Raw genomic sequence first — 26897 nt, 5'->3', positions numbered from 1 at the left:
CAGGACCAGGAGAAAAGTCAGTGACTGTTGTTCAGTCACCCAGTCGTCTCTGACTCTGCGACCTCATGGATTGCAGCATGCCAGGGTTCTCTGCTTGCTATGCCTGCTTCCTGACATACAGTAAATGGGCAAGTAAATATCTGTTCTTATTTGATTGCATCCCAGTGAACATCTGCTCCTTCCTTCTTTTCTAGTAATTTTTTAACTGACTTTAACAAACTCACGGATATGACCCATGGCAAGGGAAACACCCCCAATCGGGAAACAGAACAAGATCAGCTTTCAGATCCTGAGAGTTGCCTGCTCTGGGCAACGGCCCTTCGAAACGTTTCCATTAACAAACGTTTAAACGTTCGTGTTATTCTGAAGCACAGAAATATTTTGAGCACAACGACAGTATACAATCCAGAAAGAGACTAGGGAAGTCCCAGGCCTCCTCCTCTGTGCTTCCCGCTAGGAAGAGCAGACCCCGGATTTCAAGCTGGGCTGTGGCAATCCAGGTTGCCGACTGGCATTTGGAAGCTGGACCGCGGGACGCAGACTGGCATTTGGAGGGGGGCCGCGGGGCACAGACTGGCATTTGGAAGGGGGGCCGCGGGGCACAGACTGGCATTTGGAGGCAGGGCTGCGAGGGCGAACGCTAGGGAACGGCTGGACTGGGAGAAGGACGTCCCCACGACCCGCAGCACGGCAACCACTAGCAGCGGAACTCCGCCCACTCAGGCCCGCGGCTCGGCGCGAAGAGCGCCAGCAGTGCCCGGAGGCCGGAGGATGGAGGCTTCCCATTGGCCGCAGGGCAAGAGGGAGGAAGCTCCCATTGGCTGAAGGCTCGACGAACGAAAGCTTTCATTGGCCAGGGCTGCGGCGTGCCGCACGGCCTTCTGGGAGCTGTAGTTGTGGCGTCCCCGGCGCGGCCGCCATTGTGCAGCGGGCCGTGAGTCTTGCGGTTCTTGCGGCGGCGGCGGCTCTAGTGTTCAGGGTCGCCTCGAGCACCAGTCCCCTACCTGTCAGCCTAGGATGGACCCCGCGGAGGAAGCGGCGGCACTGGCGATGGCTACGGGGCCGCCGGCAGAACGGCTGCAGGTACGGCGGAACAATAACAGTAACAATAACAAGGATGGCAGCGGGCCTCGGCCCGGGAGTCGCCCCTTTAGCCCTCACAGCGCACGGTGGGCCGGGTCGGGCCTTATCCCCTGGACAGGGCGGGAGAGTGAAGCCCAGGTAGGGGTGCGCGGACATGCCCAGCTGGTGAGGGCTGGCGTCTGGATTCGAGCCCGGTCATTCCCGTCCCCGAGTGCGCGTGCTCCGCGAGTCCTCCGGCCTTTCCGTTCAGAGATAGGACTTGGGTTCGTTCCCGAGCACAGGCTGGCCCCCCCCCCCCCCCGAAGGCCGTCCACCGTGAGGATGGTTCTTAGAAACTGGAATAGAGCTGCTTCAACGGGCGGTGTCAACCGACACCCACCCCGAGTCCCGCTCCGCGAAACCCCTGGCCCGCGGCCCGGGTACCACCTCCTGGGTGAGGACAGGTGACCACACACCGCGTTAGTGGGGCGGGAGCGCCTATCAGGGTCTGACCCCTACCGGGCTGTCGGGATCGCCGTTCAGAGTAGTCTCCAAGGGCATCTGGGAAGGCGACTGTTTGAAAGCTCCGGCCCTTGTAGACAAAGTGGCTGCTGCCCGTGTTCTCCATACAGTGCTGACTCCACGAGGCAGGAACCAAAAGAAATGTGTAATTCTGTAAGTTCCAGACTTTCTGTCTTTCTGTCCTTGCCTACCGGCTTGTGCATTTATTTCAGATTTGGTATGCAGAGTGAGACTTGATAATCCTGGGTGTGCACATGTTCAGAGACTGTTGCAAATGTGCGGTAGATGCAACCACGTTTTTTTTTTGTTTTTGCTGTGGATCGGGGAGAAGGGCCAGGGAGTGAGCATTGTCAAAAAATATCAGAGCTGGGCCATAGTTAAAGCAGTAAAAACAGGTTTTCTTTGGGGACAGTTGCAATGGGGGAAAGAGACTTCAGTATAGAACTGGGCTCAACTGTGAATACAACAAGCAAACGTGGGTATTTTTATAGTGGGGGCAGAGGTAATTTTTGGTTGTTGTCTGACTCTTTGCGACCCCATGGACTGCAGCATGCCAGGCTTCCCTGTCCTTCACTATCTCCCAGAGTTTGCTCAAATTCATGTCTGTTGAGTCAGTGATGCCATCCGACCATCTCATCCTCTGTCATCCCCTTCTCCTCCTGCCTTCAATCTTTCCCAGCATCAGGGTCTTTTCCAATGAGTTGGTTCTTTGCATCAGGAGGCCAAAGTATTGGGAGCTTCAGAGTCCGTTCTTCCAATGAATATTTAGGGTTGGTTTCCTTTAGGATTGACTGGTTTGATCTCCTTGCAGTCCAAGGGACTCTCAAGAGTCTTTCCCAGCACCACAGTTTGAAAGCATCAATTCTTTGGCGCTCAGCCGTCTTTATGGTCCAACTGTACATCCATACATGACTACTGGTAAAGAGTCTGTCCACAGTGCAGGAGATCCAGGTTCCATCCCCGAGTGGGGAAGATCCCCTGGAGAAGGAAGTGGCAACCCAGTCCAGTATTCTTGCCTGGAGAATCCCATGGACAGAAGAGCAGCCTGGTGGGCTGTAGTCCATGGGGTCACAAAGATTCGTACATGGCTGAGTGACTAATACTTCCACTTGACTATATGGACCTTTGTTGGCAAAGTGATGTCTCTGCTTTTTAATATGCTGTCTAGGTTTGTCATAGCTTTCCTTCGAGGGAGCAAGCGTCTTTTAATAATTTCATGAGTGCAGTCACCCTCTGCAGTGATTTTGGAGCCCAAGAATATAAGGTCTGTCACCATTTCCGTTGTTTCCCCATCTATTTGCCATGAAGTGATGGGACTGGATGCCATGATCTTAGTTTTTTGAATGTTGAGTTTTAAGCCAGCTTTTTCACTCTTCTCTTTCACCCTCATCAAGGGACTCCTTAGTTCCTCTTCACTTTCTGACATTAGGGTGGTGTCATCTGCATATCTGGCTAAACTGGCCTAAAACAGGGTTCTTGCTAAAGCAGGCCAAATGCTGGGATGTTACTTGGAGGACTGTGAGGGATGAGGACTTTGAAAAGATATCAAGAGTCATCAGATGTGGAGGGTGGGATTCTGGCTAAACCAACAGGACAGGATGTTTGGTAAAACTGAATGATGTGAAATGGACACATAAGCCCAAAGGTCAAAGCCTATTTGGGAAGAGGGTTGTGAGCCAGACTAAAGTTCAGTCAAGGAGAGAATCTGTCAGCAGTGAGAGGCTTAAGAGAGAGTGTGTTGGTTATCTGTTGCTGTGTAACAAATAATGAAAAAACATAGTGGCCTAAAACAACAATAAATATTACCTCAGTTTCTGGTGATAGGAATCCTGTAATGACTTAGCTGGTGGCTCTGGCCTGGGTTCGTGACAGTCAAGATGTCAGCCTGGACTGCTGTCACCTGAGACTTGACTGGGGCTGGAGGATTCACCTCCAGGATGGCTCATTCATGACAGTTGGCAGGAAGCCTCTGTTCCTTCTGATGTGGGACTCCCTCTGGAGCTGTCTGGGCGTTCTCACAACATGGCGCCTAGCTTCCCACAAAGGAAGTGATCCAAGAGAGGGCTCGGTGGAAGCCACAGTGTCTTGTGACCTGGGCTCAGAATTCACTCTCTGAATTATTGTATCAGTTACATAAGTCAGATCTGCTCAGTATAGGAGGAGGCTACCCGAGGGCTGGGGATCACTAGGCGCCATCTTGGAGGGCTGCCCCCATAGGAGGCGAAGACCAGAAGCAGAGGGCTCTGAGGTCCAGTGTGTTAGCATCCTTTGGCTGCCATTACAGATTATTACAAATGTGATGGTTTAAAATATATATTAATATGTTGATTCTTAGAGTTCTGGAGGTCAGGAGTCTGAATTCACTTTCCTCGGACACTGATCAGGCGTGGGCAGATGCACCTTTCCTGTCAGGGCTCTCCTCCAGTCTCATGTTGCCTTTTTCAGCTATTAGAGCCATAGACCTTGCATTTCTTGGCTCATGGCCCTTTGTCCGCCTTCATTTTGCTTTAGTGGTCACATCTTCTGCCTCGTGTAGTTCAATCTCCCAATACCTTCCCTTCAGAAGGACATTTGTGATTGAATTTAAGGACCACCTGGATATTCCCTAGGATAATCTCCTTATTTTTGAAACCCTTAATCACATCCACAGAGTCCCTTTTGCCATTTATGATAATATTCACAGGTTCCAAGAACTAGGACCTGGATATCTTTAGGGGCCATTTTTCAACTGCCCATAGCCAGGCTGAAGGGGGTCATCCTTTATCAAAAGGAAGGCGCTATTTGAATGGTTTAAGCAGGAATGGCATGGGTTTGAAAAATACATTCAGGCCTTGCGGGATGGCAGTAAGAGACACTGACGGCTAGCTGACGCCTGGGGTGGAGTCCAGGGACTGGGTGCTGGCTGATGCCAGGGTGGCCCGCTTAGCTGGGGGAAGATGTATGGAGGGAGCGGGTCTGACAAAGCCCATCCCGCCAGGCCCCACGGTGCAGAGCAGGAGACCAGGAGGAGGGCTGCAGGGGTCTGCGGTGGAGTAGCGGGGAGGCTCAAAGACAGCGAGGAGTGGGCTTCTGCTGGAATTCCGGAAGGGGACACGCGGGACTCATGTGATGCCACTGAGAGGTTTTGTGGCCTCAACAGACAGCCTGCAGCGGGCCCGGCAGCGTCACTGGCGCTGCGTGCAGAGCGGGTAATGGAGCCCGGAGGCACAGCAAGCATGTTTTCAGGGCTGGAGGACCGTCAGAGTGGGAGGTGAGGATGCGGGGCCAGGAGCAGAGACCTTGGTTCCCATCCAAAGGGTTCTGCAGATTTGCTGCATAATTTTTGTTCCAACCACATGCCACCTGTACTATAATTTCTTAAATATTTAAAAATCTAATTGTGTTTTTCTTAAAGGAAATACCACCTAAAAATTGAAGTCTTTTGTATGTGATTTTGACTTGCATTTCCCTGGTGGCGAATGACCTTTAGCATCTTTTCAGGTGCTTATTAGCTGTTTGTGTATTTTCTTTTATATCTTCTTGAAGAAATACCTATTTAGAGTCTTTGCTCATTTATTGCACTGTCTTCATTATTGAGTCTTTAAGAGTTCTCTGTATCTTCGGGATACAAGTCACTTATAAGAGATATGATCTGCAGTCATCACCTCCCATCATACCAGTGTCTTTTCACTCTGTTAATGTCCCTTAGAAACAAAAAAGTTTTTAATTTGATGAAGTCTAGTCTACTTATTTTTTTTTACTTTATTGCTTGTTCTTTTGCTATTATATCTAAGAATCCTTTGTCAAATACAGTTATAAAAATTTAGCCATATGTTTTCTTCTAAGAGGTTAATAGTTTTAACTCTTATATTTATGCCTTTGATCCATTTGAGTTAAATTTTATATATGGCGTGAGATAGGAGACTTTATTGTTTTACATGGGACTAAAAGTTTTCCCCTCATAAAATGTGGCCTAGTTTTCTATTTCTCACCAGAGACTGGGCATTCTGACCACGTGGGGCCTGTATCTCGCCAAAGTCAATTGGTTCTGAGTCCGAGCTACCCCTTCAGACAGGGCACATGTTACCCATCACTTCCTGTGCCACCTCTCATAGGTTAAGTGCCCTCACAGGCTCTTTCGTGAACCTACTGCAGTCACTTGTGAGCCTGCCCAGTCCCTGAAGGCCAGGGAATTTCTAACTTCAGCTGCACACCCCTCTTCTCCGGGAGGAGGATGAGCCTTGCTTTGCCTCTGAGGATTTCTCACTGTGTCCGTTAGCCGTTGTTGCGTAGCAGACTGTCCCAAAATTTAGGGGCTTAGACACAATGGTCACTGTTTCTTTAGCCCCCGAATCTGCAAGTCAGCAGTTTAGACTGGTCTGTGTCAGCACGTGCACCTATCTAAGATTGGTTGTGGGTTGGTCAGCTTTGCTCTTGCCTGGATGCCTTCTCAGGTCCTGGCCGCACAGCCCACCCCCAGGCGGGAGCCCAGCAGGGCCCGGGCGCCCTGTCTTGGTTGCTCGGGACGCGCGCTCTGGACACTGCACGCTTGGCTTCGCCTTCCCCGCCCCTCCGCCTATTCCTGAGGACGCCGACGGGGACGGTTCAGGTGACGGAGCGTGTGTGATGTTTCAGGAGCCGGTGACTTTCCGGGACGTGGCCGTGGACTTCACCCAGGAGGAGTGGGGGCAGCTGGGCCCGGCCCAGAGGACCCTGTACCGAGACGTGATGCTGGAGACCTTCGGGCACCTGCTCTCCGTGGGTAAGGCCGCTTCCCCAGCTGCTGACCGGATTCCTGTGCTGACTTACTCTTCATGGGTTATCGGTCGCTGGGCCTCTCGTGTGACAACTTGACCTCGGGCTGGAGATCCCAGAGCTTGAATTCTCACTCCTGCGGGACATGTGGGTTGGAGACTCTGCCCTTGTCTGTCCTGATGCAGAACCTTATGAGGCGCCCCAGCCCCTGATGGTCAGGAGCCTCCGTCTGGAGCCTGGACTGGTTCTCGTTTTCTCCAGAGCAGACCCATATACCGCCTTTGTCTTTCTGTTTCCAGGGCCTGAGCTTCCCAAACCGGACGTCATCTCCCAGCTGGAGCAAGGGGCTGAGTTGTGGGTGGCGGAGAGAGGACTCACCCAGGGCTGCCGTCCAGGTAAGAGCCCACCGAGTGGGAGCCCTGATAGCAGTGGCTGTGCCGCCTGGAAGGGGTGATGTGCCGGGGTCCCCAGAGGAAAGTCAGCAGAGGGAAAAGGCCAGTCAGTGGAACCAGATCCCTCCCTGGACCCCCGCAGTCCCCCGGCAGTGTGCTGTGCCAGCGTGAGAGGCGTTGGCTCCTAGGCAGGCTCGCGGTAGGCTCTGGGCCAGGGGTTGATTGGGGGCTGATCATGTGGACATCCTCCACCTGGCACAGACCAAGGCCCAGGCTCCCAGATCACAGTGAGTCTCTTCCCAGTTCGGTTCGTGGCAGTGCCCCCAAATCCAAGTTCCCCAACCAGGCCAGAGGCTGGCCTTGAGAGCTCGTCCTCCTGGGCAGCAGCCTCGGGCCACCCTAGGGCTCTTTCTCCACAGGTGCTTGGGCCCCTGTCCTTCGCCCCCCGCCTGCAGTGCTCCCGGTGCTCTGGGGTCTCCTCACCCCTGCCCCCCTTTCTCCGAGCTCAGAGACGCCTGCTCTTCTCGAGCGGCCAGAGCCCACCGCTTCCTCCTTTCCCAGCAGCGTGCGGCCTGCCCTTCCCGCGGGGTAGTTTCTGAGTGTGAATCTGCCCTTCATCTTCCCCGTTTCATTCTCCCACGCCCACCGTCTGTGCACGTGTTCCCTGCTCACTTCCGGGCTCCTGGGCGCCGTGAACACAGCTGGCCTAGAGCAGTCAAGACGAGGGCAGCTCTGCTCACAGAGCCGGAGGTGGGGACCGCTGCTGCTGCTGGCTCGGCATCCCCGTGCCGCCGGGGCTGGGGGTCCTGATTCTCCCGGCCTTTCCCCGGGCCGGGCGTGGCTGCAGCAGCTTTGATGTCACACCTGAGCTCCACGCGGGGGCTGAGGGAGCTGGGAAGGGTGGTGCCACTCACCTTTGTCCCCTTTCTCCAGCTCCAGACGTTGTCATTCCGGGGGGGGGACACCCCAGCTGCTTGCAGGCTGGGGGTGGGGGTTAGATGGTTGTCAGTCCCTGGGGCTGGCGACTTAGTCCCTGACTACATTTTGAAAGAAGTGGGCTCTGGCCACAGGAAACATAAGCAGCCCTACCCGCAGTCCAGCTCCCCCTCTGAAAGCCTCTGACACCGTCTGCAGGGAGTCCGTGGTCCCTCCATATACGATGTGGCCCCCCACCTGGGACGGGACTGCCAAGTACGCTGTCTCCTCTGGGCGTGGAGCCTGTGTGACATCTTCAGCCTCAAACAGTAGCTTTCCTTCCCTCAGGCTCTGAGGTGACTCTCATCCATCTGGCCAGCTCCCTTCTAGCTGCGTGGTCCCAAGCTTGCCATAAAATTGACCCAGGTGAAGTGTATGGTTCTGTGGTTCTGAGCATGTTCACAGATTGTATGTCCATCACCACCAGGTAGTTCCAGAACATTGCAGCTCCCCAGGAATGATCACCAGCAGCACTCTGGTCTGTTTCTGTCCATAGAACACTCTTGATGCCAAATGTGTGGGTTTTTTCCACATCGACAACCAGTTCTCCACCTCTTCAGACACTAGATGGGTATCGCAACAATTCAGTCCAATTCTGACACGCCCTCCCTGGAGTTGGTGCAGACCCCACAGCTTAGGAACTCAGTCCTAAAAGACTGGCCCCTCTTCAGACTGACTGGCTGTAAGACAGGGGTTCCTGCGGCCCCCTCCTTAGGTTCCGTAGTGTGCTGTAACAGCTCACAGAACTCGGGAAAGCGCTGCTTACATTTACTGTGTTTTATAAATAATAGTATAAAGGGTATAACTGAAGAGGCAGGTGTCAGGAGAGAGGGGCTGAAGCATCCCATCCTGAAGCTGTTGAGGGCCCATCAAGAGTCACCTCTCAGCATAAACTCATGGTTGAGGGGAATTTATTACAATTAACAAAAGACAGTCCTAACCCCTCTCACTAAGGAAATTCCAAGGGTTTTAAGATCTGTGTGCTGGGGCCCAGGGATGAAGACCACACACATATTTCTCATTAAATGACAGTAGTGACTCATCACCTCATCCCACCCAGCCCCTGGCAGTCACTAATCCACTTTCTATCCGGGAATTTGCATATTCTGGATATTCTATGTAAGTGGAATCTTATAACATGGCCTTTGGTGTCCAGCTTTTATTTTTTCTTGAAATGTAGTTGATGTACAACATCTTACATAAATACAGGTATACAATATAGTGATTCACAATTTTTAAAAGCTGTACCCCACTTACAGTTGTAAAGCATTGGGTGAGCGCCCTCTGTTGTGCAGTATAGCCTGTAACTCACTTTAGTGCATAAGAGTTGGCGTGTGTCGAGCGTCTTTCAAGGAGCATCTTATTTCCAAGGGTTAGTCACGCTGTACTGGGTTTCAGTCCTTCTTGCCATTGCCGAATCATTCCATTGTGTGGATGGACATTTGGTGGGTGGACCACATTTGGGTTGTTTCTACTTTTTGATTCTGTTGGATAATGCTGCTGTGAACGCACCGGTACAAGCTTTTGTGAGGGCTGACTGGTGTTTTTAGAAGACCTATCTGGGTGCTGTGTGTGGAGTCCAGTCTGGGGACTGGAGGTGAGCGAGACAGTGCCGGCTGCCTGGCCAACCTTGAGCCCTTCCAACTGCTTTCCCTGGCCAGCGCTCCCTCACTGCCTCGCATCTGAGGCAGGTTTGAGAACCTGCTCCTTGTCAGCTCTCAGAACCGGCTGTGGACATTCTGATGTGGTGAGGTGGACCCTGAGGGCATGAATACAGAGTGTGCTGTGGCCAGAATTGCAGCAGGTCAGGAGGTTCGAGCTGGGGGTGGGCAGGCCCGCCTGGCCCCGGAAGATGTCCATGTCCTAACCCCCAGAGCCCGTCCGTTGGATTGTTGGGCCAGCCTGTGACCTCACAACAGTCCTCTCGTGAGGGAGGCAGGATGAGGACGGGTGACGGCAGAGCAGGGTTGCCTGACGCTCCGCTGCTGGCTCTGGAGGTGAGGGGAAAGGCTGAGGCCCGCGGGCATCTCTAGAAGCCAGAGCTGCAAGGGAAACCCACCCCTGCAGCCTCCGGGAGCAGCGCTGCCCTGCCGACTGGGGTGCTAGGGCTCTGCCTTCCCCAGAATAGGTGTGTGCAGGGGCTAAGCGTGTGGTTATTTGTAGAGCGGTGCTTCACTGTGCCGTGCGGAGGGGAGAGCCTTGCCTGCCTGAGGGGCGATTCAGCCTCTGGAGGAGCCTGGACCAGGGGCTGCTCCTCGCAAGGGGTCCCACAGGTGAGAGGGCACCTCTCCCTGGGGATCTGAGCTGTCACACCCCAGTTTGAAACAGCTCTTCGTCCCCCCGAGCCTGCTCCTTCTGTGCCTTGTCGTGTCTGCCTCCCCAGCAGGGCTTTCTGCCTTTCAGAGTCCCTGCTCTGTCCCCAGCACCTCAGGCCAGACAGGAAATATTTTAGGCTTTGTGGGCAACGTTCAATTTCCGTATTTGTTTTCTATCATCGCTGTAGCACATTACCACAAACACAGAGGTTTAAGGCAACGTATTAACTCCCAATTCTGTCAGACCCAACTGGTTTATTGCCGCGGCCCCCACAAGGCCAAAGGCAAGGTATCGGTGGGCCGGGGCTGGAGGTGGCGGACTTACTGGGCGGCTCAGGAAGGATGTTCTCCTGGATGCAGGCAGGTTGTTGGCAGAGCCTAGTTCCGTGTGGTCATTGGACGGAAGTCCCCGTGTCCTTGCAGGCTGTCAGCCGACAGCTGTCTCAGCTTCCCTGGCTCAGGCCCCCTGCCCAGCCAGCCTCTCCCTTCTACCTCCTCCTCCTGTTTCTGAAGCTTGAGGGGATTGCTCCTGACCCACCCAGCTAACCCAGCATCATCTCCCTGTGCTGAGATTTTTAAAGTCAGCTGACGAGAGGACCACGTGTCACCGGCATAATCGCCTCCCAGGAGAACCTCCGTGACTGAACAGACAGCTGACGGCTTCGGAGTCCTGCCCGTTAGCATGGTTAGCTTGGGGGTTGTCTTTGGCCAGCTCCTGATCTAGGCCGATATCTGGCCCATGGCGTGTGCTTGAAAAGGTTTTGTTGAGGGAAGCTTTGTTCGCAGACAGAGCTGGGGTCAACGTGAGCAAACTGGGAGCCAGGGCACAGACCCAGGGTGTGTCCGTCAGCCCCTCACAGCGCTCTGGTTTTCTTTCAGGCCAGGAAGCTGGACCGGAGGGTCGAACACCAGCTCGGGAGCAGGACCTTCCTGAGGAGAAGGGGCCAGAAGGCTTCCTGGGGGAGGCGCCGTGTCCCGCCACGCCGGGGGAAGACGGGGAACGTGTGGGCCGGGTCAGGGGGCCCGAGCAGGACCAGGGTCATTGGCGGCAACTGGAATTCGGCCTCAAGGGAGCCTCGGTTCAGGATGGCGGTCTCAGGCTTGGGGAGAGCCTCGGTCTGCGCCCGGAGGTCTCCGGGGTGGAGCGTTCGTGTGTGCCGGAAACGCGGGTTCCGAGCTTGGAGCGCAGCCCTGGCGCGGCCCGGGAGGACACGGGCTCCCCGGGACCACAGCCCAGTGACCGCCGCGACCGCGGGGAGGCTTCCGCTCTGGCGCGTCCTGTTCCGGAGGCGGAGCCGGTGCGCGGCCCGGCGCCCGACAAGCCCTACAAGTGTGCGGACTGCGGGAAGTCCTTCAACCACAACGCGCACCTCACGGTGCACCGGCGCATCCACACGGGCGAGCGGCCCTACGCGTGCAAGGAGTGCGGCAAGGCCTTCAGCCAGAACTCGTCGCTGGTGCAGCACGAGCGCATCCACACGGGCCACAAGCCCTACAAGTGCGCCGAGTGCGGCAAGTCCTTCTGCCACAGCACGCACCTCACGGTGCACCGGCGCATCCACACGGGCGAGAAGCCCTACGCCTGCCAGGACTGCGGGCGCGCCTTCAACCAGAACTCGTCGCTGGGCCGCCACCGGCGCACGCACACCGGCGAGAAGCCGTTCGCCTGCAGCGTGTGCGGCAAGGCCTTCTCGCGGACCACCTGCCTGTTCCTGCACCTGCGGACGCACACGGCCGAGCGGCCCTACGAGTGCAGCCGCTGCGGCAAGGGCTTCCGGCACAGCTCGTCGCTGGCGCAGCACCAGCGCAAGCACGCGGGCGACGGGCCCTACGACTGCCGCCAGAGGCTGCTCTTCGCGCCCGCGCCCGCCTGGCCCGAGCCCCTGAGCCCGGGCGAGGGCCCGCCGCGCAGCGACAGGCCCTTCAGGTGCGGCCAGTGCGGCAAGGGTTTCACGCAGAGCTCGCATCTCATCCGCCACCAGATCACGCACACCCGGGAGCAGCCCCGGGGCCGGGGCCGCCGGCGCCCGCAGGCCCGCAGCCGCGGCCCGCACCTCGGGCGGCGCCCGCTCGGGCCCCCGGAGGAGAGCCCTGGGGGCGCGGCGAAGGCGGAGCAGCCGGCGGGCAGGGCGCTGGCGCTGTTTGACCTCCACGAGATCATGCAGGAAAAGAACCCCGTGCGTGTTATCGGGGTAGAAGAGCCTGCCATGGGCACGTCCGTGCTGTTTGATATCAGAGAGTCCACGTAGGGAAGGGACGCGGCGGATGACTGTTGAACCACGGGTACAGAAGTGTAAGTCCACGAGGTGTGTTTATGGAAGGGGCTGAGGGCAGAAGTGCCCCCAGATTGCTTCGGCAGTGGTGCTTCCGAACACCTGAGATCGCTGGTTCTCCAGTCTCTCAAGCCCAGCACTCTGAAATGCATTCAGAGGTAAGGGAACCGACAGACGTGTGTAATGCTGAAAAACCCATACATGTCCCCGTTTTGTAAAGGATAACTGAAGCAAAAGACACTGTCAGTAGATAACGTCTGCTGAGTTGCTGCTCTCTCTCCCTGGGGTGGTGACCATCCTGCCTGGAGACCTGGAGCCTTGCCTGTGGCTTGCCCTCTGCTGCACGGGGTGTGATGTTCCCACAGAAACAGGAGAGGCCTGTGGGGGGGGTGATTCCCCAGAGTGGTGACTAAGGCTTGGGAAAGGTTTGAACAAAACAAATGCAGGTGTGTTTCTGGAAGGTTTTGTTTGAATTCTAAACATGCAGGAATTAATTTATATGTGGAGTCAACCCAAGTCTCAGTTCATATATTATAGAAGGGAGTTTCAGACACACATACATGGCCGCTGGGATCCATTTCTGCACTTTAGCGTCATTAGAGCAGGCGTGGCAGCCACACTCGTGCCCAGAGCAAGTGACAGGATTCCCCCGTGAAATTCCACAGCTTTCTCCGGGGCTGTCACAGCTCCTGTTAGAAACCGTGGCCTTAGATTGGCAATGTTGCCTGTGATGAAGGGTCTCACTCAGTAGCTTTGTTCCCCAGGAAATGCTTGGTGATGTCTGGATGCATTTTGGTTGTCATGACTGGCAGAAGGGAGCGGTGCCACTGGCATCCTGTGGGGGAGGCTGAGGATGCCGCTGAGCATCCTGCAAAACCCCATCACCAAAGAGCCACCTGGCCTTGAGGTGGAGAAACCACGCCCAGCACAAGAGGCTTTCCTGTCTCTGGAAATTGATTAATCAGGGCTGTGTTAACAGTCCTGTACATTTGATTTTAACAAATGCTATCTTGAGCATATGCACATTTTCTTTTAGTAATTCTTTTCCACTGTTTTGCAACATTTGTAGTTGGTGTGAAGGAAGAGAATCCACTTATTTTTCTGAGTAATTTTAGCGTTTTATTTTGGACATTCCATGTGATGATACATTTTCAGTGGCACCCCTGTTGCCATAGGATTATTTTTACATCAGCCCCAGAAATCTTGTCATTTTATCTATTTTTTTAAATATCTCTAAAAAACATGGACTTATATATATATATATATATATATATATATAATCATGTTCGCCCATGATGACGAAACCCATTTTCATAGTCATTCTGAGCTATCATTTGCCTTTTTCACTAAGTTGATGTTTACACTGATGTTTGCACTGATAGTGCAGAACCAGCACGGGGTCACACTGCCAGAGTCTCAGTGAGAATCAAGGAAGTGGCCCCGAGGCCACTGTACATATTTTTCCTTCCCTGGCATTGCAGTGAAGGGGGGCAGAATGGTGTCACTTAAGAATGTCTGTGATGAAGCAGGAAAAATTATTAATTTCATTAAATCTTGAGTAAAACTATATTATCATCTAAGCAGAAATAACAGTAATTACTGTGTCATCAAATATCTAGTGGATATTCCTGGTTTCCTCATAAATTTTGTCTTGTTTTCTGTTTGGTTTGTTCTAATCATGATCTAAAGAAAAATCACACAGTGCATTTGCTTGACTTAGGTCTCTTTTAATCTGTAGGTCTCCCCTCTTTTTTCTTTTTTAGTCTTTTATATGTTGGGGAAACAAACAACAGGATAACCTAAATTTTGTCCCTAGCCCAAGCCTGCCCATTAGACCCACTGGACTCTGCTGAGGGCTCTTTGTGAATGGTGTGACTGTTTTGTTCTCAAAGTTTATCTGCCCCATCTCAAGCGCAGCTTACCATCTTGCTGGGGTCTCTGCTGACAGACCTTCAGAAGAGCTTTCTTTCAGCTGTCAATGCCCAGGAAAGCAAGACGTCTGAGAAAATGGCTTATTTATATATAATGCAGTATATTTTAATATGACCATTTTCACGGCCACAATTGGAAACTTCACCTGGGTCATCATCGTGCTCTCTTCCAACTTTACTCCTGAAGAAATCAAAGCCTTCTGCTCTTTGTCTATGCTGTTCTTGTTATAAAGAAGAACATTGTGTTCAAAGGTGTGATCCTTGGTATCAGCAGAAAGGATGCAAAAACTAAGGATTAATCCACCTGCTTTCTAACCTAGAATGAGAGAGCGAAATGCCCGTCCCTCTGGGACGCTGTGTGTGTGCCCCAGTTACACAGCACAATTGCCTTTTTTGTTTGTTTGCTCTTCCCACTGGTTGCGTTCTAGCGAAGTTAAATACAAAACGTAAACATCAACAATTGGAAGGAAGGAAAATTGGCCACGGCACAGGTCAGCTTGTAGAAATCGTTCCAGAAAAATATCCCCCAGAAGGAATATTGGATTGTGAGAGCTTCGAGTTGCGTGGAAGTACTCTGGAAGGGTACGGCAGCTGTTCTAAGTGTCAGAGTGACCGACCATCAGAACCCACTGCTGAGATGTGATGGGTGAGTGTCAGGACCTGTCAGGACTCCTTTGCCCAATTCTATTCTCAGATGCTTGAGTGTCACAGCCAGTGGGGGTTCCACAGAAGCAGAGCCAGGCTTGCAGCTCATCTCCAGAGGTTCCACAGGATGCCTTGAAGCCTCGGGTTTGCCTCTGCCACCCCGTCACTCTGGGCTTGCCTCCTGGACTTCTCTGTCAGCTCTCATTATCACAGCGCCTCTGTTGTTATGCCTTGGCCTGCCCCAGCTTCCATTTCAGTCTTAGCAAATAACCTATTTACATGGCTCGGAAAAGGTGTGTTTTCAGACTGGCAGTGACTCACACTCTGTGAGGTGGCGCCGTTTTATGTATAAGGAAAATCTGGCCCAGGACAAACATAACCTTCCCAAGGTTGCACAGCTAGGAGTTGGAGGCAGAATTTGAAGTCAACAAATTCTGTCACCTGTTGACAGTGGCTTAAACCGATCAGACTGCTCGAAGGCTGTGTCTTCAGTGGCTCCGCTCCATCAGAGGCAGTGTCTTCTCTCCCAGCCTGTCCCTCCTGGTCGCGGGGAGACCACTGCAGCCTCAGCCGACGCACCCACCGTCGTCAAGACTGGAGGAAGGGGAAAGGCAGGCCAATACTCATCGCCAGTGAGGTTTCAAAGAAAAGACTTCCCCAGAAGCTTCCATCCAATGCCTCCATGTCTTGCTGGCCAAGACAGAATCACTTAGCATCTCTAACCTCCCTGGCGGAGACTGTACCCCAGAAGAAGCCTTGGAAGAGGTTAACGGTGGGCAGCTGGCAGCGCCCGCCTCCTTTCTCCCCGGTCTCTTTCTGAGGAATCCTTAGGGTCCGGCGCCACCGTCTCTCCATCGCCTGGCTTGTGCCGCTCACGCGCCGGGCCCCTGCAGTCTGCGGTCCCCCGGCGTGCTGGAGTGCTGTGCTCTTCCAGATCCCTCCCGCCTCTCAAGTGGCTTCTTGCCCTCCCCTCCTTAATCCTGGGGCCCCTGGGCCGCTGTCCCCGAGGCGCATCTTGGGCTCCACGCGCTCCCGAGATGTCCCGGTCCACACCGTGACTGGGTGCTGCTCACTCCCCGGGACTGGTCGCCGAGCTTCAGGCTGGAACAGCAGCTGCGTGCTCCTGGAAGCTCCCCTGGATGCCCGGCAAACTCGGGAAACCGCCTACCCACAGGGAAATGCCACTTTCCGTCCCGAACCTGGGCCCCTGCCCGGCTCCCTTCCACGAGGATTGTTGCCACCTGCTGTCCCGTCCCTCAAGCCAGAAGATACTAATAGACATCCTGTTGATTTGACCACGTAAACGGCTTGGCTGTCTTCATTCCATTTCGTTCCCACCGCCACCGCTGACGCAGGATGGCTGGGAGAGGCCTGGCCACTAGTGGCCTCCACTTGTGACGGCCCCATCGTTGGTGTGGGGGTGCAGACTCGGAATGCTCCCACCACTAGCATGCTCGGGCTCGGGGAGACCCCGCGGGAACTGGACAGCTCAGAAGCCAGGCCTGCGACTGCCCCATTCCCTCCGCCGTGGCCCGCACGGTGGCAGCTGCAGAAGGGTCGTGGGCTGAGGCTCCAGTCACCTCGTGAGTTAAGCTGGGAACAAGCTTGTCACCGTCAGTGTTTGTGGCCCTCTCGATGCAGTACAGATGTTTTGGAATTTTCCATTTCTCATTTCGGGTCACCTTTTCCAGGCATCATATTCCTACTCATTTCCTTACAGATACTTTGAAACCAAGTCAGGTAAGAAACTCCTCAGGGGAAATTGCTGTAAACTAGAGAAAGTATATGGTTTTATCAGTTTATCAAAGTAATGCAAAATCTTTGTAGCAAAACCTGGAAAATGCACAAAAGTAAAATACACAAAAGTGTGAAGGCTTATTTAAAATTTAGTTCCTCATACTTCCACCATCCAGGGATGCTCATTACCTTAAGATTTTGTTAATTTTCTTTGTAACTTTTTCTTGAAATATACATGTGTGTATACATAGAGTGAACATTAAATCTTATACACAGCAAAAATATCTATAATTATCTTTTGTTTAGAAAGTTCCCTTGTAATGTGCTTCTTACTATATTTTGAACATTTTCCTGTGAAGATGGATTTTTAAATTAACATTCAGGAGGGTTGTAGCAGTGTGACCTCCACCCACCATCTTACCTAAGCTTTCATTTTTATCTAAAAGGGGGTGAAGGGATTCATACACATTTCTGAGGGAGTATGAATTGATATAGCCTCTGTGAAGGTCACTTTGTTGGTTGCTATCTAAATTACAACAAACTCTTTGTCCCAGCAAGCCATTTGCTGGAAATGAATCCTACGGATATATTTGTATCCGCACAAACTGTTCTTATGTAGTTTTTACTATGGTATTGATTTCAGAAAGTGAAAATTTAGAATCAACCTTGGCGTCCGCCACGTGGGACTGGCTAAGTGATCTCTGGTGGACTGGCTGGCTTTTATACAGCCCTTGAAATGGGGACTGTCTTTATGAACTCATGTGGAAAAGAGCGCCAAGATGCATTGTTTATGAAAAGGTATAAAACAGTTTGTATGATATGTTTCCATTTGTGTAAAGAGGAAGCCATTGCTTACACAGACACAAACACACTGAATCTGAGGGGTACAAGGTTACCAGACATAGTACTTGCTCTTGGAGAGGAGATTTGGAGGGAGGGGGAAGATGAGGAATAATTTTCACTCTCTATCTTTTGATATTTTTGGAATTTTGAAACATGTAAAAATATTACCAGTTCAAAAAATAAATTTAAACAAAACCTTAATTCTTTCAAATTAAACTAAGTTTGAGTTTGTTTCATTGTTCACTGTCTTCCCCCTTCTTAAATGTCCACATGACTGTGTGTCTTGGCCACATCTGTTTTATATGACACAATGGTAAAGAATCCACCTCGGTCATATAGAAGAGATGTGGGTTTGATCCCTGGATTGGGAAGATCCCCTGGAGGAGGGCATGGCAACCCACTCCAGTATTCTTGCCAGGATAATCCCATGGACAGAGGAGCCTGACGGGCTGCAGCCCGAGAGATCACAAGGAGTCAAACATGACTGAGCTTGTTCATGCGTGGGTTGAGCTGACAGGACCAATTGAGTGTAAGAGATCCTAGGCCCCATGAAGTTTCCTGCCAGCTAGTTGTAGCACACACGTTTCCAATCAAGAAACCAATCTACAGTAGGAATAGAAAAAATATTTTATTTGAGCCAAACTGAGGACTATATCCTGGGAGACAGCATCTCAGATAACTCTGAGGAGATGCTCCATTGAAGCATGCAGTGCGGTTTTGTGTCTTGTCAGAACAAAAAACACACAACTCAAGGATACATTCCTTCAAGGTTTCAAAACAAAAACCCACCCGATTGACAGGGAGTCGGCATGTCCTTGGCACCTGGGAAAGGGGCCCTATTGTTGAAGGAGGACCAGCATTGGTGTCCCAAGAAGCAAGGCATTTAATCGTTTTTAGTTCTACCAGTTTATTGCTACCAACCCATCTCGCTCCACCCTCATGCACACCTGCTCAGTCATGTAACCCCATGGACTGTAGCCCGCCAGGCACCTCTGTCTATGGTCTTTTCCAGGCAAGAAGACTGGAGTGGGTTGCCATTTCCTTCTTTATTTTTAACACAGACATTAGTTCTGGTCAGTGCACCCTTTTCTTCAGTGATTAAAGCAGATAGTGTGTATATGACAGGCTGTAAATGGGCTGTTTTAGTTAGCATAAATATCAAGATAAATCGTTTATAAGCCAGAATGACTTCCCTATAATGAAAATTCCTTTCATTAATACTTGTATATGTGCCAAAAGGAAGAGGAAAAAAGTATATATGCAGCATAGCTAAAAGGACACAGCGAATGTCCTGCGCTTGCCCCCTCATCCGTTCTGTGCTGCCGGAGTGGTGCACATGAATGTCCTGGCTGATGCTCTCAAGAGTATCAACAGTGCGGAAACGTGAATGCCCGGTGATAATTAGACTGCTCCAAAGTCGTCATCGGGTTTCTAATTGTGATGATGAAGCATGATTACATTGGCAGATTTGAAAGCATTGATGATCACAGGGCTGGAAAAATTGTTGTGAACCTCACAGGCAGGCTGAATAAATAAGTGTAGAGTGATCAGCCCCAGATTTGATGTGCATTGGTTTCATTGTACTGACAACCTCAGCTGGCATCATAGACCATGAATAGCAAGACGAAAACACACAGGAGGGAAAATCCTTGTATTCTTTTTCTGGGGATGTAATACATACAAATAAAATGCCTCAGAGGACAAAAACAAAAGGACACAGAAAGCTACGTATGTCAGGTCCTCCAACTTCGTGCAGATCGGCTGACAAGCTCCCAGGCTCTTTACTGGGCCGTGCCCTTCATTTCCCAGAAGGCCATTCGCCCTGTCCCCCCCGGTTTCGGGCACCCAGCTCAAGCGTGAGGCCCGTGAGGCCCGTTGGGAGACAAAGTCCCTGGAACCCTGGGCGCGGGCCGGAAGTGCAGGCGGAAGTGCTCTTGGTGAGTCCCTTCCGGGCAGGGGAGGCGCCCTCCAATCCTCCTGAGTCTGTGGTCCCAGCGGGGTGACGGTGGCACCGTCAGGAGCCGGAGGCCTGTGTGCGCACTCGGTGGCGCCCAAGGGGGTAGGTGGCAGGGCTGTGGGGCTGCGGAGAGAGAAGGGGGCGCTGGGCACGCCAGGGGGCGGGGAAGCCAGTGGTGCTGTGCCGGCAGGTGCCACCCTGCTTGTGTGACACCACCTGTGGATGCAGGGGTGCCCTCGGGTGTGTGAGTCTATGCCCTGAATCCCTTAGCCATCACTCCCCGTTCATTTATTCCGCAGCCCCTGGAAAATGTTGATCTACTTTCTGTCTCTGTTCTGGACATTTCCTGTAAATGGGGTTGTACAATATGTGCTTTTTTTCTGTTTGGTTTTTCTCAATGAAACTATTTTCTGGGCTTCCCTGGTGGCCCAGTTCAGTTCAGTCACTCAGTCGTGTCTGACGCTTTGTGACCCCATGAACCGCAGCACGCCAGGCCTCCCTCTCCATCACCAACTGCCGGAGTCCACCCAAACCCATGTCCATCGAGTCGGTGATGCCATCCAACCGTCTCATCCTCTGTCGTCCCCTTCTCCTGCCCTCAATCTTTCCCAGCATCAGGGTCTTTTCAAATGAGTCGACTCTTCGCATCAGGTGGCCGAAGTATTGGAGTTTCAGCTTCAACATCAGTCCTTCCAATGAACACCCAGGACTGATCTCCTTTAGGATGGACTGGTTGGGTCTCCTTGCAGTCCAAGGGACTCTCAAGAGTCTTCTCCAACACCACAGTTCAAAAGCATCAATTCTTCGGCGCTCAGCTTTCTTCACAGTCCCAACTCTCACATCCATACATGACTACTGGAAAAACCATAGCCTTGACTAGACGGACCTCTGCTTTTTAATATGCTGTCTAGGTTGGTCATAACTTTACTTCCGAAGAGTAAGTGTCTTTTAATTACATGGCTGCAGTCACCATCTGCAGTGATTTTGGAGTCCCCCAAAATAAAGTCAGCCACTGTTTCCACTGTTTCCCCATCTATTTGCCATGAAGTGATGGGACCAGATGCCATGAGTTTAGTTTTCTAAATGTTGAGCTTTAAGCCAACTTTTTCACTCTACTCTAACTTTCATCAAGAGGCTCTTTAGTTCTTCTTCACTCTCTGCCATAAGGATGGTGTCATCCGCATATCTGAGGTTATTGATATTTCTCCCGGCAATCTTGATTCCAGCTTGTGCTTCCTCCAGCCCAGCGATTCTCATGATGTACTCTGCATATAAGTTAAATAAGCAGGGTGACAATATACAGCCTTGACGTACTCCTTTTCCTATTTGGAACCGCTCTGTTGTTCCATGTCCAGTTCTAACTGTTGCTTCCTGACCTGCATACAGATTTCTCAAGAGGCAGTTCAGGTGGTCTGGTATTCTGATCTTCAGAATTTTCCACAGTTTATTGTGATCCACACAGTCAAAGGCTTTGGCGTAGTCAATAAAGCAGAAATAGATGTTTTTCTGGAACTCTCTTGCTTTTTCGATGATCCAGCGGATGTTGGCAATTTGATCTCTGGTTCCTCTGCCCTTTTTTTTTTTTAAAATCTCTGGTTCCTCTGCCTTGCTGGTGGCTCAGCGGTAAAGAATCCGCCTGTCAGTGCAGGAGACAGGAGTTTGATCCCTGATCTGGGAAGATCCCAAAGGCTGCAGAGCAATTAAGCAGACGCTCAGATGTATTCCCTGTCGTGCTGAAATAGAAACTGCTCTGAGAACTGGGAGATGACACGAGGATTGGGTCCCACCTGAGGAAGCAGTTGAGCCACTTGAGCAACTGGAGGCAAAGGCAGTGTGGGAACAGGCAGCCCTTGCTCCATCCAGATGTTGATGAAAGTTCTACTGAGAGCCACGCATGTGTTTCCGTCACAGGCATGAGCCCTTCACTCCCACACAGCTTTCCTCAGGGCTTCCCTATGGCCACCAGGCTAAGTTCTCACCTCAAGCCACCCTCCAAGCCCCTGCTCTCCCCACTGTGCCCGCCTTTCCGGGCTCATGTCTCAGCATCCCGTGGGGAGCCTGGGACGATCAGATCTGTCTCCCTCCTGCCCCTGGTCGGCCCCGCTTGTTCCGGTGTCCTTCCCACAGCATCAGCTCTGGTCAGCGCCGCTGCTTCCAGGTGGCGTGCCCGGAAGGGGGTTCTGGAGGGAGAAAAACAGGAAGCACTCTGTGCTCTGGATACGGGCCCTAAATGCTTAGGATACCGACCTAAGGAATAATTTCAGTGAGCCCAAACTCCTGAATCAGACACGGAAAAGCACCAAACTTAACTTGAAGTGTCTGATCTTTGTGACTGGCAGTAATCTTTTGATGTTCAACTACATCAAAAGTTGTGTGTTTTTTTCCCCCCATAAAATGAAACAAACCTCTCTATATCTTGGCTCCTTCCTTACCTCTTTAATGAACAGTGTTACTGTGAATATTTCTGTGTAATATTTTGTGCTTGCTTTTCTCTTGGAATTGGTGGTGTGTATGTACTCAGTCACTCAGTGGTGTCCAACTCTTTGTCACCCCATGAACTGTAGCCCACCAGGCTCCTCTGTCCATGGGATTTTCCAGTCAAGAATACTGGTGCAGGTTGCCATTTCCTACTTCAGGGGAACTTATTGATCAGACAATGAACTCATCTCCTGCGTCTCCTGCATTAGCAGGTGGATTGTTAACCACTGTACCATTGTGCCACCTGTGAAGCCCTGGAATTTCTGGGTCATAAGATAACTAGGTTTAACTTTTTGTGGAACTGCTGATCTGTTTTCCATAGGGGCTGCATCATTTTACATCTCCACCAGCAATGTGTGAGTTTTCCTGTCTCTCCACATCCTCACCAACGCTTGTTACCTTTCTGATGGCAGCCATCCTCGTGGATGTGAAGTGGCATCACATTGTGGCTTTGATTTGCATTTTCCTGAAAACAAAGGATGTTGAGCATACACTCGCATGTTTTCTTTACCCATCTGTATTATATTTATTTGGCTGCACTGGGTGGCTTGCAGGATCCTAGTTTCCCAACCAGGGTTCCAACCCTGCTCCCCCCACCCCACCCCAGCAGTGGAAACTCCAAGCGCTGACCCCTGGCCTGTCGGGAACTCCCTCCCCACTCTTAAACTGGGTTATTTAGGGGCTTTGTTGTTGTTGCTGTTGTAAGTGTTCTTTATATATCCTGGATGCTAGTTGTGTCTTTGTGTTTCTGTGTGTCTTTATGTGGGTCTGTATGTCTGTGTGAGCCTAAGTGTGTGTCTCTGTCTAAGAGGGCACAACTTTTCCTCCCACTCACTGGACATGGAGCCTCTCAGGTGGCTCAGTGGTAAAAAAACAAAAACAAAAACAAAACCCTGCCAATGCAAGAGATGCAAGAGACGCTAGTTTGATCACTGGGTGGGGAAGATCCCCTGGAGGAGGAAATGGCAACCCACTCCAGTGTTCTTGCCTGGAGAATCCCATGGACAGAGGAGCCTGGCGGGCTACAGTCCATGGGGTCACAAAGAGTCAGACCCGACTGAAATGACAGCACGACACACACACTTGGACATGGAGACGCAAAGGGCATCCCGATCAGCCGAACAGAGGGGTGAGTGTGTGGCTATGTGCTGAGCTGTGTCCGACTCTTCACAACCCCATGGACTGTAGCCTGCCAGGCTCCATTGTCCATGGGATTTTCCTGGAAAGAACACTGGAGCAGGCTGCCATTTCTTCCTCCAGGGGATCTTCTTGCCTCAAGGATCTCCCCTTCGATTATCCTGGACTACCAGGTGAGTCCGATGTAATCACAAGGGTCCGCATAAGTGAAGAAGAGATGCAGGAGATAGGCTAGAGTCAGAGAAGATGTGATGAAGGGAGACAGGGCCACAGACCAAGGAACGCAGAGAGCCTCTGGAAGGCAGGAAAGGCACTGAAGTGGATTTCTTCCTTATGGCCTCTAGAGGAAACCAGGCTTGCCAAAATGGTGATTTTAGCCCAGTGAGACCCATCTGGGGCTTCTGACCTCCAGAAATGTAGTAGATTTTGTTGTTATGAGCCACTGCATGCTGTGATTACAGTAGCAATAGGAAACAAATACAGCCTCTCTAGACAGGAGCCAGACCAAGTTAGCAGAGCCAATTCCACCCACGTGTAAAACAGGAAAAAGGGCATGATGATTCATAGAAGTGATAAAACAGGAGCCAGGAAAATCGGGTTCCCTTGACTGGTGAGAGGCAAGTTTAGCTTGGAGGCAGGGAGGTAAAAAGGGAAGTACCATGAGACATCAGTGATGTGAAGTTGGACTTCGCGGAGAGGGCAGGGCTGGAGGGTGGGAAGCAGGAGCTGCCAAAGAGAAAGCCTCCTGTTGGTGCAAAAAGGAAGGTCACGGGCGGAGTTGGCAACCTGGATGAACTGAGCAGGCTCAGTAAGTGCCTGGTGTGCAGATGGAGCTCAGTGCAGACATGGTTTATTGTTACGATTATTGGGGCTGTGCCTTTGCAAACAGAGGTGGGACAGAAGAAGACCACAGGAAGGCCAAGTAGACCCAAATATGTGAAGGCCACCAGTGCCACCCACAGGCCAAAGCCCAGCACTTGACAGGTGACATGGGTCTTGGTTGGGTAACGTGAAGGATGCCTTGGATTAGGGTGTCCCTGGTGTGCCTACCAGTGGTCAGGAAATGCAAAGGGACCATTTACACAGAATATACAGAATACACATCCACAGAGGCAGGAGGCAGATGAGTGGGTGTCCAGTGCTGGGACAGCGGGAATAGGGAGTGACTGCTAATGGGTATGGGGATTCTTTGGGAGGCGATAAAAGTGGTGATCATTCCACAGGCTTGTAAAGAAAATAAAAAACCATTGAATTGTACCCATGTAGAAGGGTGAGCCGAAGGGAGGTGGATTACAGCTCCAAAAAACGTTACAACATTTCAAAGGGCAAAGAAAACGGAAAGAGAGCCAAGTACAGAGGCTCTGTGACGAGGACCACAGCGCTGCATACGTGATACACGCCCTCCGCCCTGCATCACACCCCGCCCCTCACACCGGTCATCTCCTCACCCACCCCTCACCTCCTCACACACACCTCGCACATCGTGCACGCTTCCGCCTTCCGCACACCCTCGGGCCGGACCATGCACACACCGCCACCACCGCCCCACAAAGTCACGGCCGCAGTCCCCTCGGCTCACGAACGCAGTCGGACTACAACTCCCGGCGTGCCCCGGGATGCTGGGGCGGGCGGCGAGGTGCCTTCTGGGAATTGTAGTCCAGGAGCTGTGGTCCCGGCTGGAGCGCGCGAGCCCCTCACTGCAGCGCCTCCGGGTTGCCTCCCGGAAGCGTCCGCCCACAGGCGGGTGAGGTGGGTCGGGTTGGGGTTCCGCCCTGGTTGCGGCTGGAGGGGAACTACTGGAGGCCCTGAAGTCTCGAACGCCTGCGGTGGCCTGAAGGAGATGTAGGGGACCGGCACGCGCGAATGGGGAGCGAGGGGCTGACCCCGAGCCGCGCGTGGACCGACGGACGGAAAGACACAGTGTGGAACTCACTGGTCAAGTGCGGGGCCAGCTGACTGCGAAAAGGCTGACTGACCAGTTGTTTGTGTCTGACTCGTCTTGACTAGTGTTTCTGACTGACAAACTAGGAGCATGTGGTCAGCTGATAGGATGTCTGACTGACCCGATCAAGTGTGCGACTGACAACTTTTTAGTTGTTTGAGATTTTGTCGCCGGGTTGTGGGCTGCTGTGAGTGAGAGGGCGTGTCTGTGACTGTGTAAGTTTAGGCGTGACTGAGAGTGTGTATCTGACCGGCTGAGGCAGTGACTGTTGATTACGACTAACTGTGGGAATGATGGCGATGGTGTGCTGCTGCTCTGTGCGACCCCGTAGACGGCAGCCCGCCAGGCTCCTCCGTCCATGGGATTTTCCAAGCAAGAGTACTGGAGTGGGTTGCCATTGCCTTCTCCGGGTGATGGTGTGAGGGCGTGTGTTTATTTGACTGACTGTGAGTGACTAGGAACGTTTGGGTCCCTGGGCATATTTTGGGGTACGACTGAGGGACTCTGCCGGAGGTAGAGCGTATGCATATAACTATGGGCTTGACTGGGATTTTGTGAGGGGGCCTATGCTTGGATGGTTTGCTTGGGAGTTTACCAAGCATGTGACAGAGCTTGTGCTTGGCCATGTCTGCAGCTGAAATTCTGTGACCTGCAGTCACCCAGCTGGGATGATGTCCTAGCACCTTCTATGGGCTTAAATCTGGCAGATGGCTACAGAGTCATCAGATTGCACATCTGCTGTCTGCTGTGTGCAGGCCTGTTGTCAGGCCAGATACTAGTAAGTACTAATAATGTAATTACAAGAAGTGAAAGAACCCTTCCCCTAAGTTGGTTAAGGGTTTGTGGACAGAGGCTCTCAACCATATGTGAGGTCAGGAAGTTGGAGGATGATTGAGCATGTTCTGTGTCCATGTATCTCATACTGTCATCAGGGATTTTCCTAAAGTGGTTTCAGGGATACAAAAGGGAGGTTGGAAATTGTCGCTGCATTTATTGTTAATCCTGCCCGCTCTGTGCACCTCCCTCCCCCAGCAATAATTCCCTGTATCAGATGCCACCTTTCCCGGTCCCTCCGTTTGCTCAGCACCTGTTACCTGTGCACTTGCTGTGGGCACTGTCTCTCCAGCATGCCCAGTCTCTCTGGGGAAGCATGGTTGGAGCGCAGAGCCCCAGGGCACACAAGGGACTACTTAGCCTGCTCCCAGGTGCTGGGCCAGCTCTTGGAGAAGACGACAGCTAAAGTGGGTCCTGGAGGACTAAGGGGGACTTTAGAACAAGAGAATAACAGGGACAAAGGAATTGAGAAATTGGGATAATGGCAAGAGCAAGGTTTCAAGAGACCCAAGTGAGCTTTCGCGTGGAGTTAGGGGCTAAGCATAGCTTTGTCAGAAATCACCAGCTGCCACTGAGAAGTGTCAGGACTGAGGTCCTGTTTTATTGATGTCCAATTCTCCCTGTACCCAAGGTCATTTCTTAAGTGTCAAAAGTTGTTATCTGTCATTTTGTGTATTACATCCTAGCAGGTGTAAAATGGTGTCTCATTTTGGTTTTAATTTGTACTTTTCTGGTAGCTGATAATGTTGAGCTTCTTTTCATGTGCTTTTTAGCCACTTGTATGTCTTTGGAGAAATGTCTGGTCAAATCACTTGCCCATTCTTTAATTTTGGACTATTTGTCTTTTTATTATGGAGTTGTTCTAGGTACAGGTCCCTAATCAGATATATGATTTGCAGATATTTCCTCCCATTCTGGGGTTGCATTTTCTTTTTCTTTTTTTGCCTTACTGCATGTCTTGTAGGATCTTAGTCCTCCGACCAGGGATTGAACCCCTGCCCGGGCAGTGAAGGCACTGAGTCCTGGACCGCCAGGGAATTCCCCTTTTCACCTTCTTGATGTCCTTCAAATAGCAAAGGTTTTTAATTTTGATGAAGTCCAGTTTATCTGTTTTCTCTTT

General features: G+C 52.0%; 2 protein-coding genes and 1 long non-coding RNA gene across 6 annotated transcripts in view; 2 read left to right on the top strand and 1 right to left on the bottom strand.

Moving 5' to 3' along the window:
* Positions 1-873: 873 nt before the first annotated feature.
* On the top strand, positions 874-17645 carry ZNF8 (zinc finger protein 8). 2 transcript variants are annotated; one of them, XM_081512072.1, is made up of 4 exons: positions 874-1083; positions 6199-6325; positions 6618-6713; positions 10880-17645. In XM_081512072.1, the coding sequence occupies exons 1-4, from the start codon at positions 1018-1020 to the stop codon at positions 12247-12249; spliced, it is 1659 nt and encodes a 552-aa protein (XP_081368198.1). In that variant the 5' UTR covers positions 874-1017; the 3' UTR covers positions 12250-17645. The 2 variants fall into 2 exon arrangements, with proteins under 2 accessions (XP_081368198.1, XP_081368199.1); XM_081512073.1 differs by having other exon boundaries at positions 6618-6746; positions 10913-17645.
* On the bottom strand, positions 14433-24590 carry LOC145514393 (uncharacterized). 3 transcript variants are annotated; one of them, XR_014060118.1, is made up of 4 exons: positions 24475-24590; positions 22264-22330; positions 18452-21566; positions 14433-17806 (listed from the first exon to the last, which is right to left on the bottom strand). It is a non-coding gene; the product is annotated as an uncharacterized LOC145514393 (long non-coding RNA). The 3 variants fall into 3 exon arrangements; XR_014060120.1 differs by lacking the exon at positions 14433-17806 and having other exon boundaries at positions 19066-21119; positions 21366-21566; XR_014060119.1 differs by lacking the exons at positions 14433-17806; positions 22264-22330 and having other exon boundaries at positions 19066-21566.
* A 190-nt stretch (positions 24591-24780) lies between these two features.
* Positions 24781-26897, top strand: part of LOC145514377 (zinc finger and SCAN domain-containing protein 22-like) — a 55455-nt gene continuing 53338 nt past the window's right edge. The window contains 1 exon segment of the mRNA XM_081512087.1: positions 24781-24843. The gene's annotated coding sequence lies outside the window, so the exon portion shown is untranslated.

Source organism: Giraffa tippelskirchi, chromosome 7 (assembly GCF_054371585.1).
Source record: "Giraffa tippelskirchi isolate mGirTip1 chromosome 7, T2T-mGirTip1v1.2.pri, whole genome shotgun sequence".
NCBI classification, from domain to species: Eukaryota; Metazoa; Chordata; class Mammalia; order Artiodactyla; family Giraffidae; genus Giraffa; species Giraffa tippelskirchi.
Note: the sequence above shows the minus strand (reverse complement) of the source record. Positions and strands in the feature narration are given on the sequence as shown.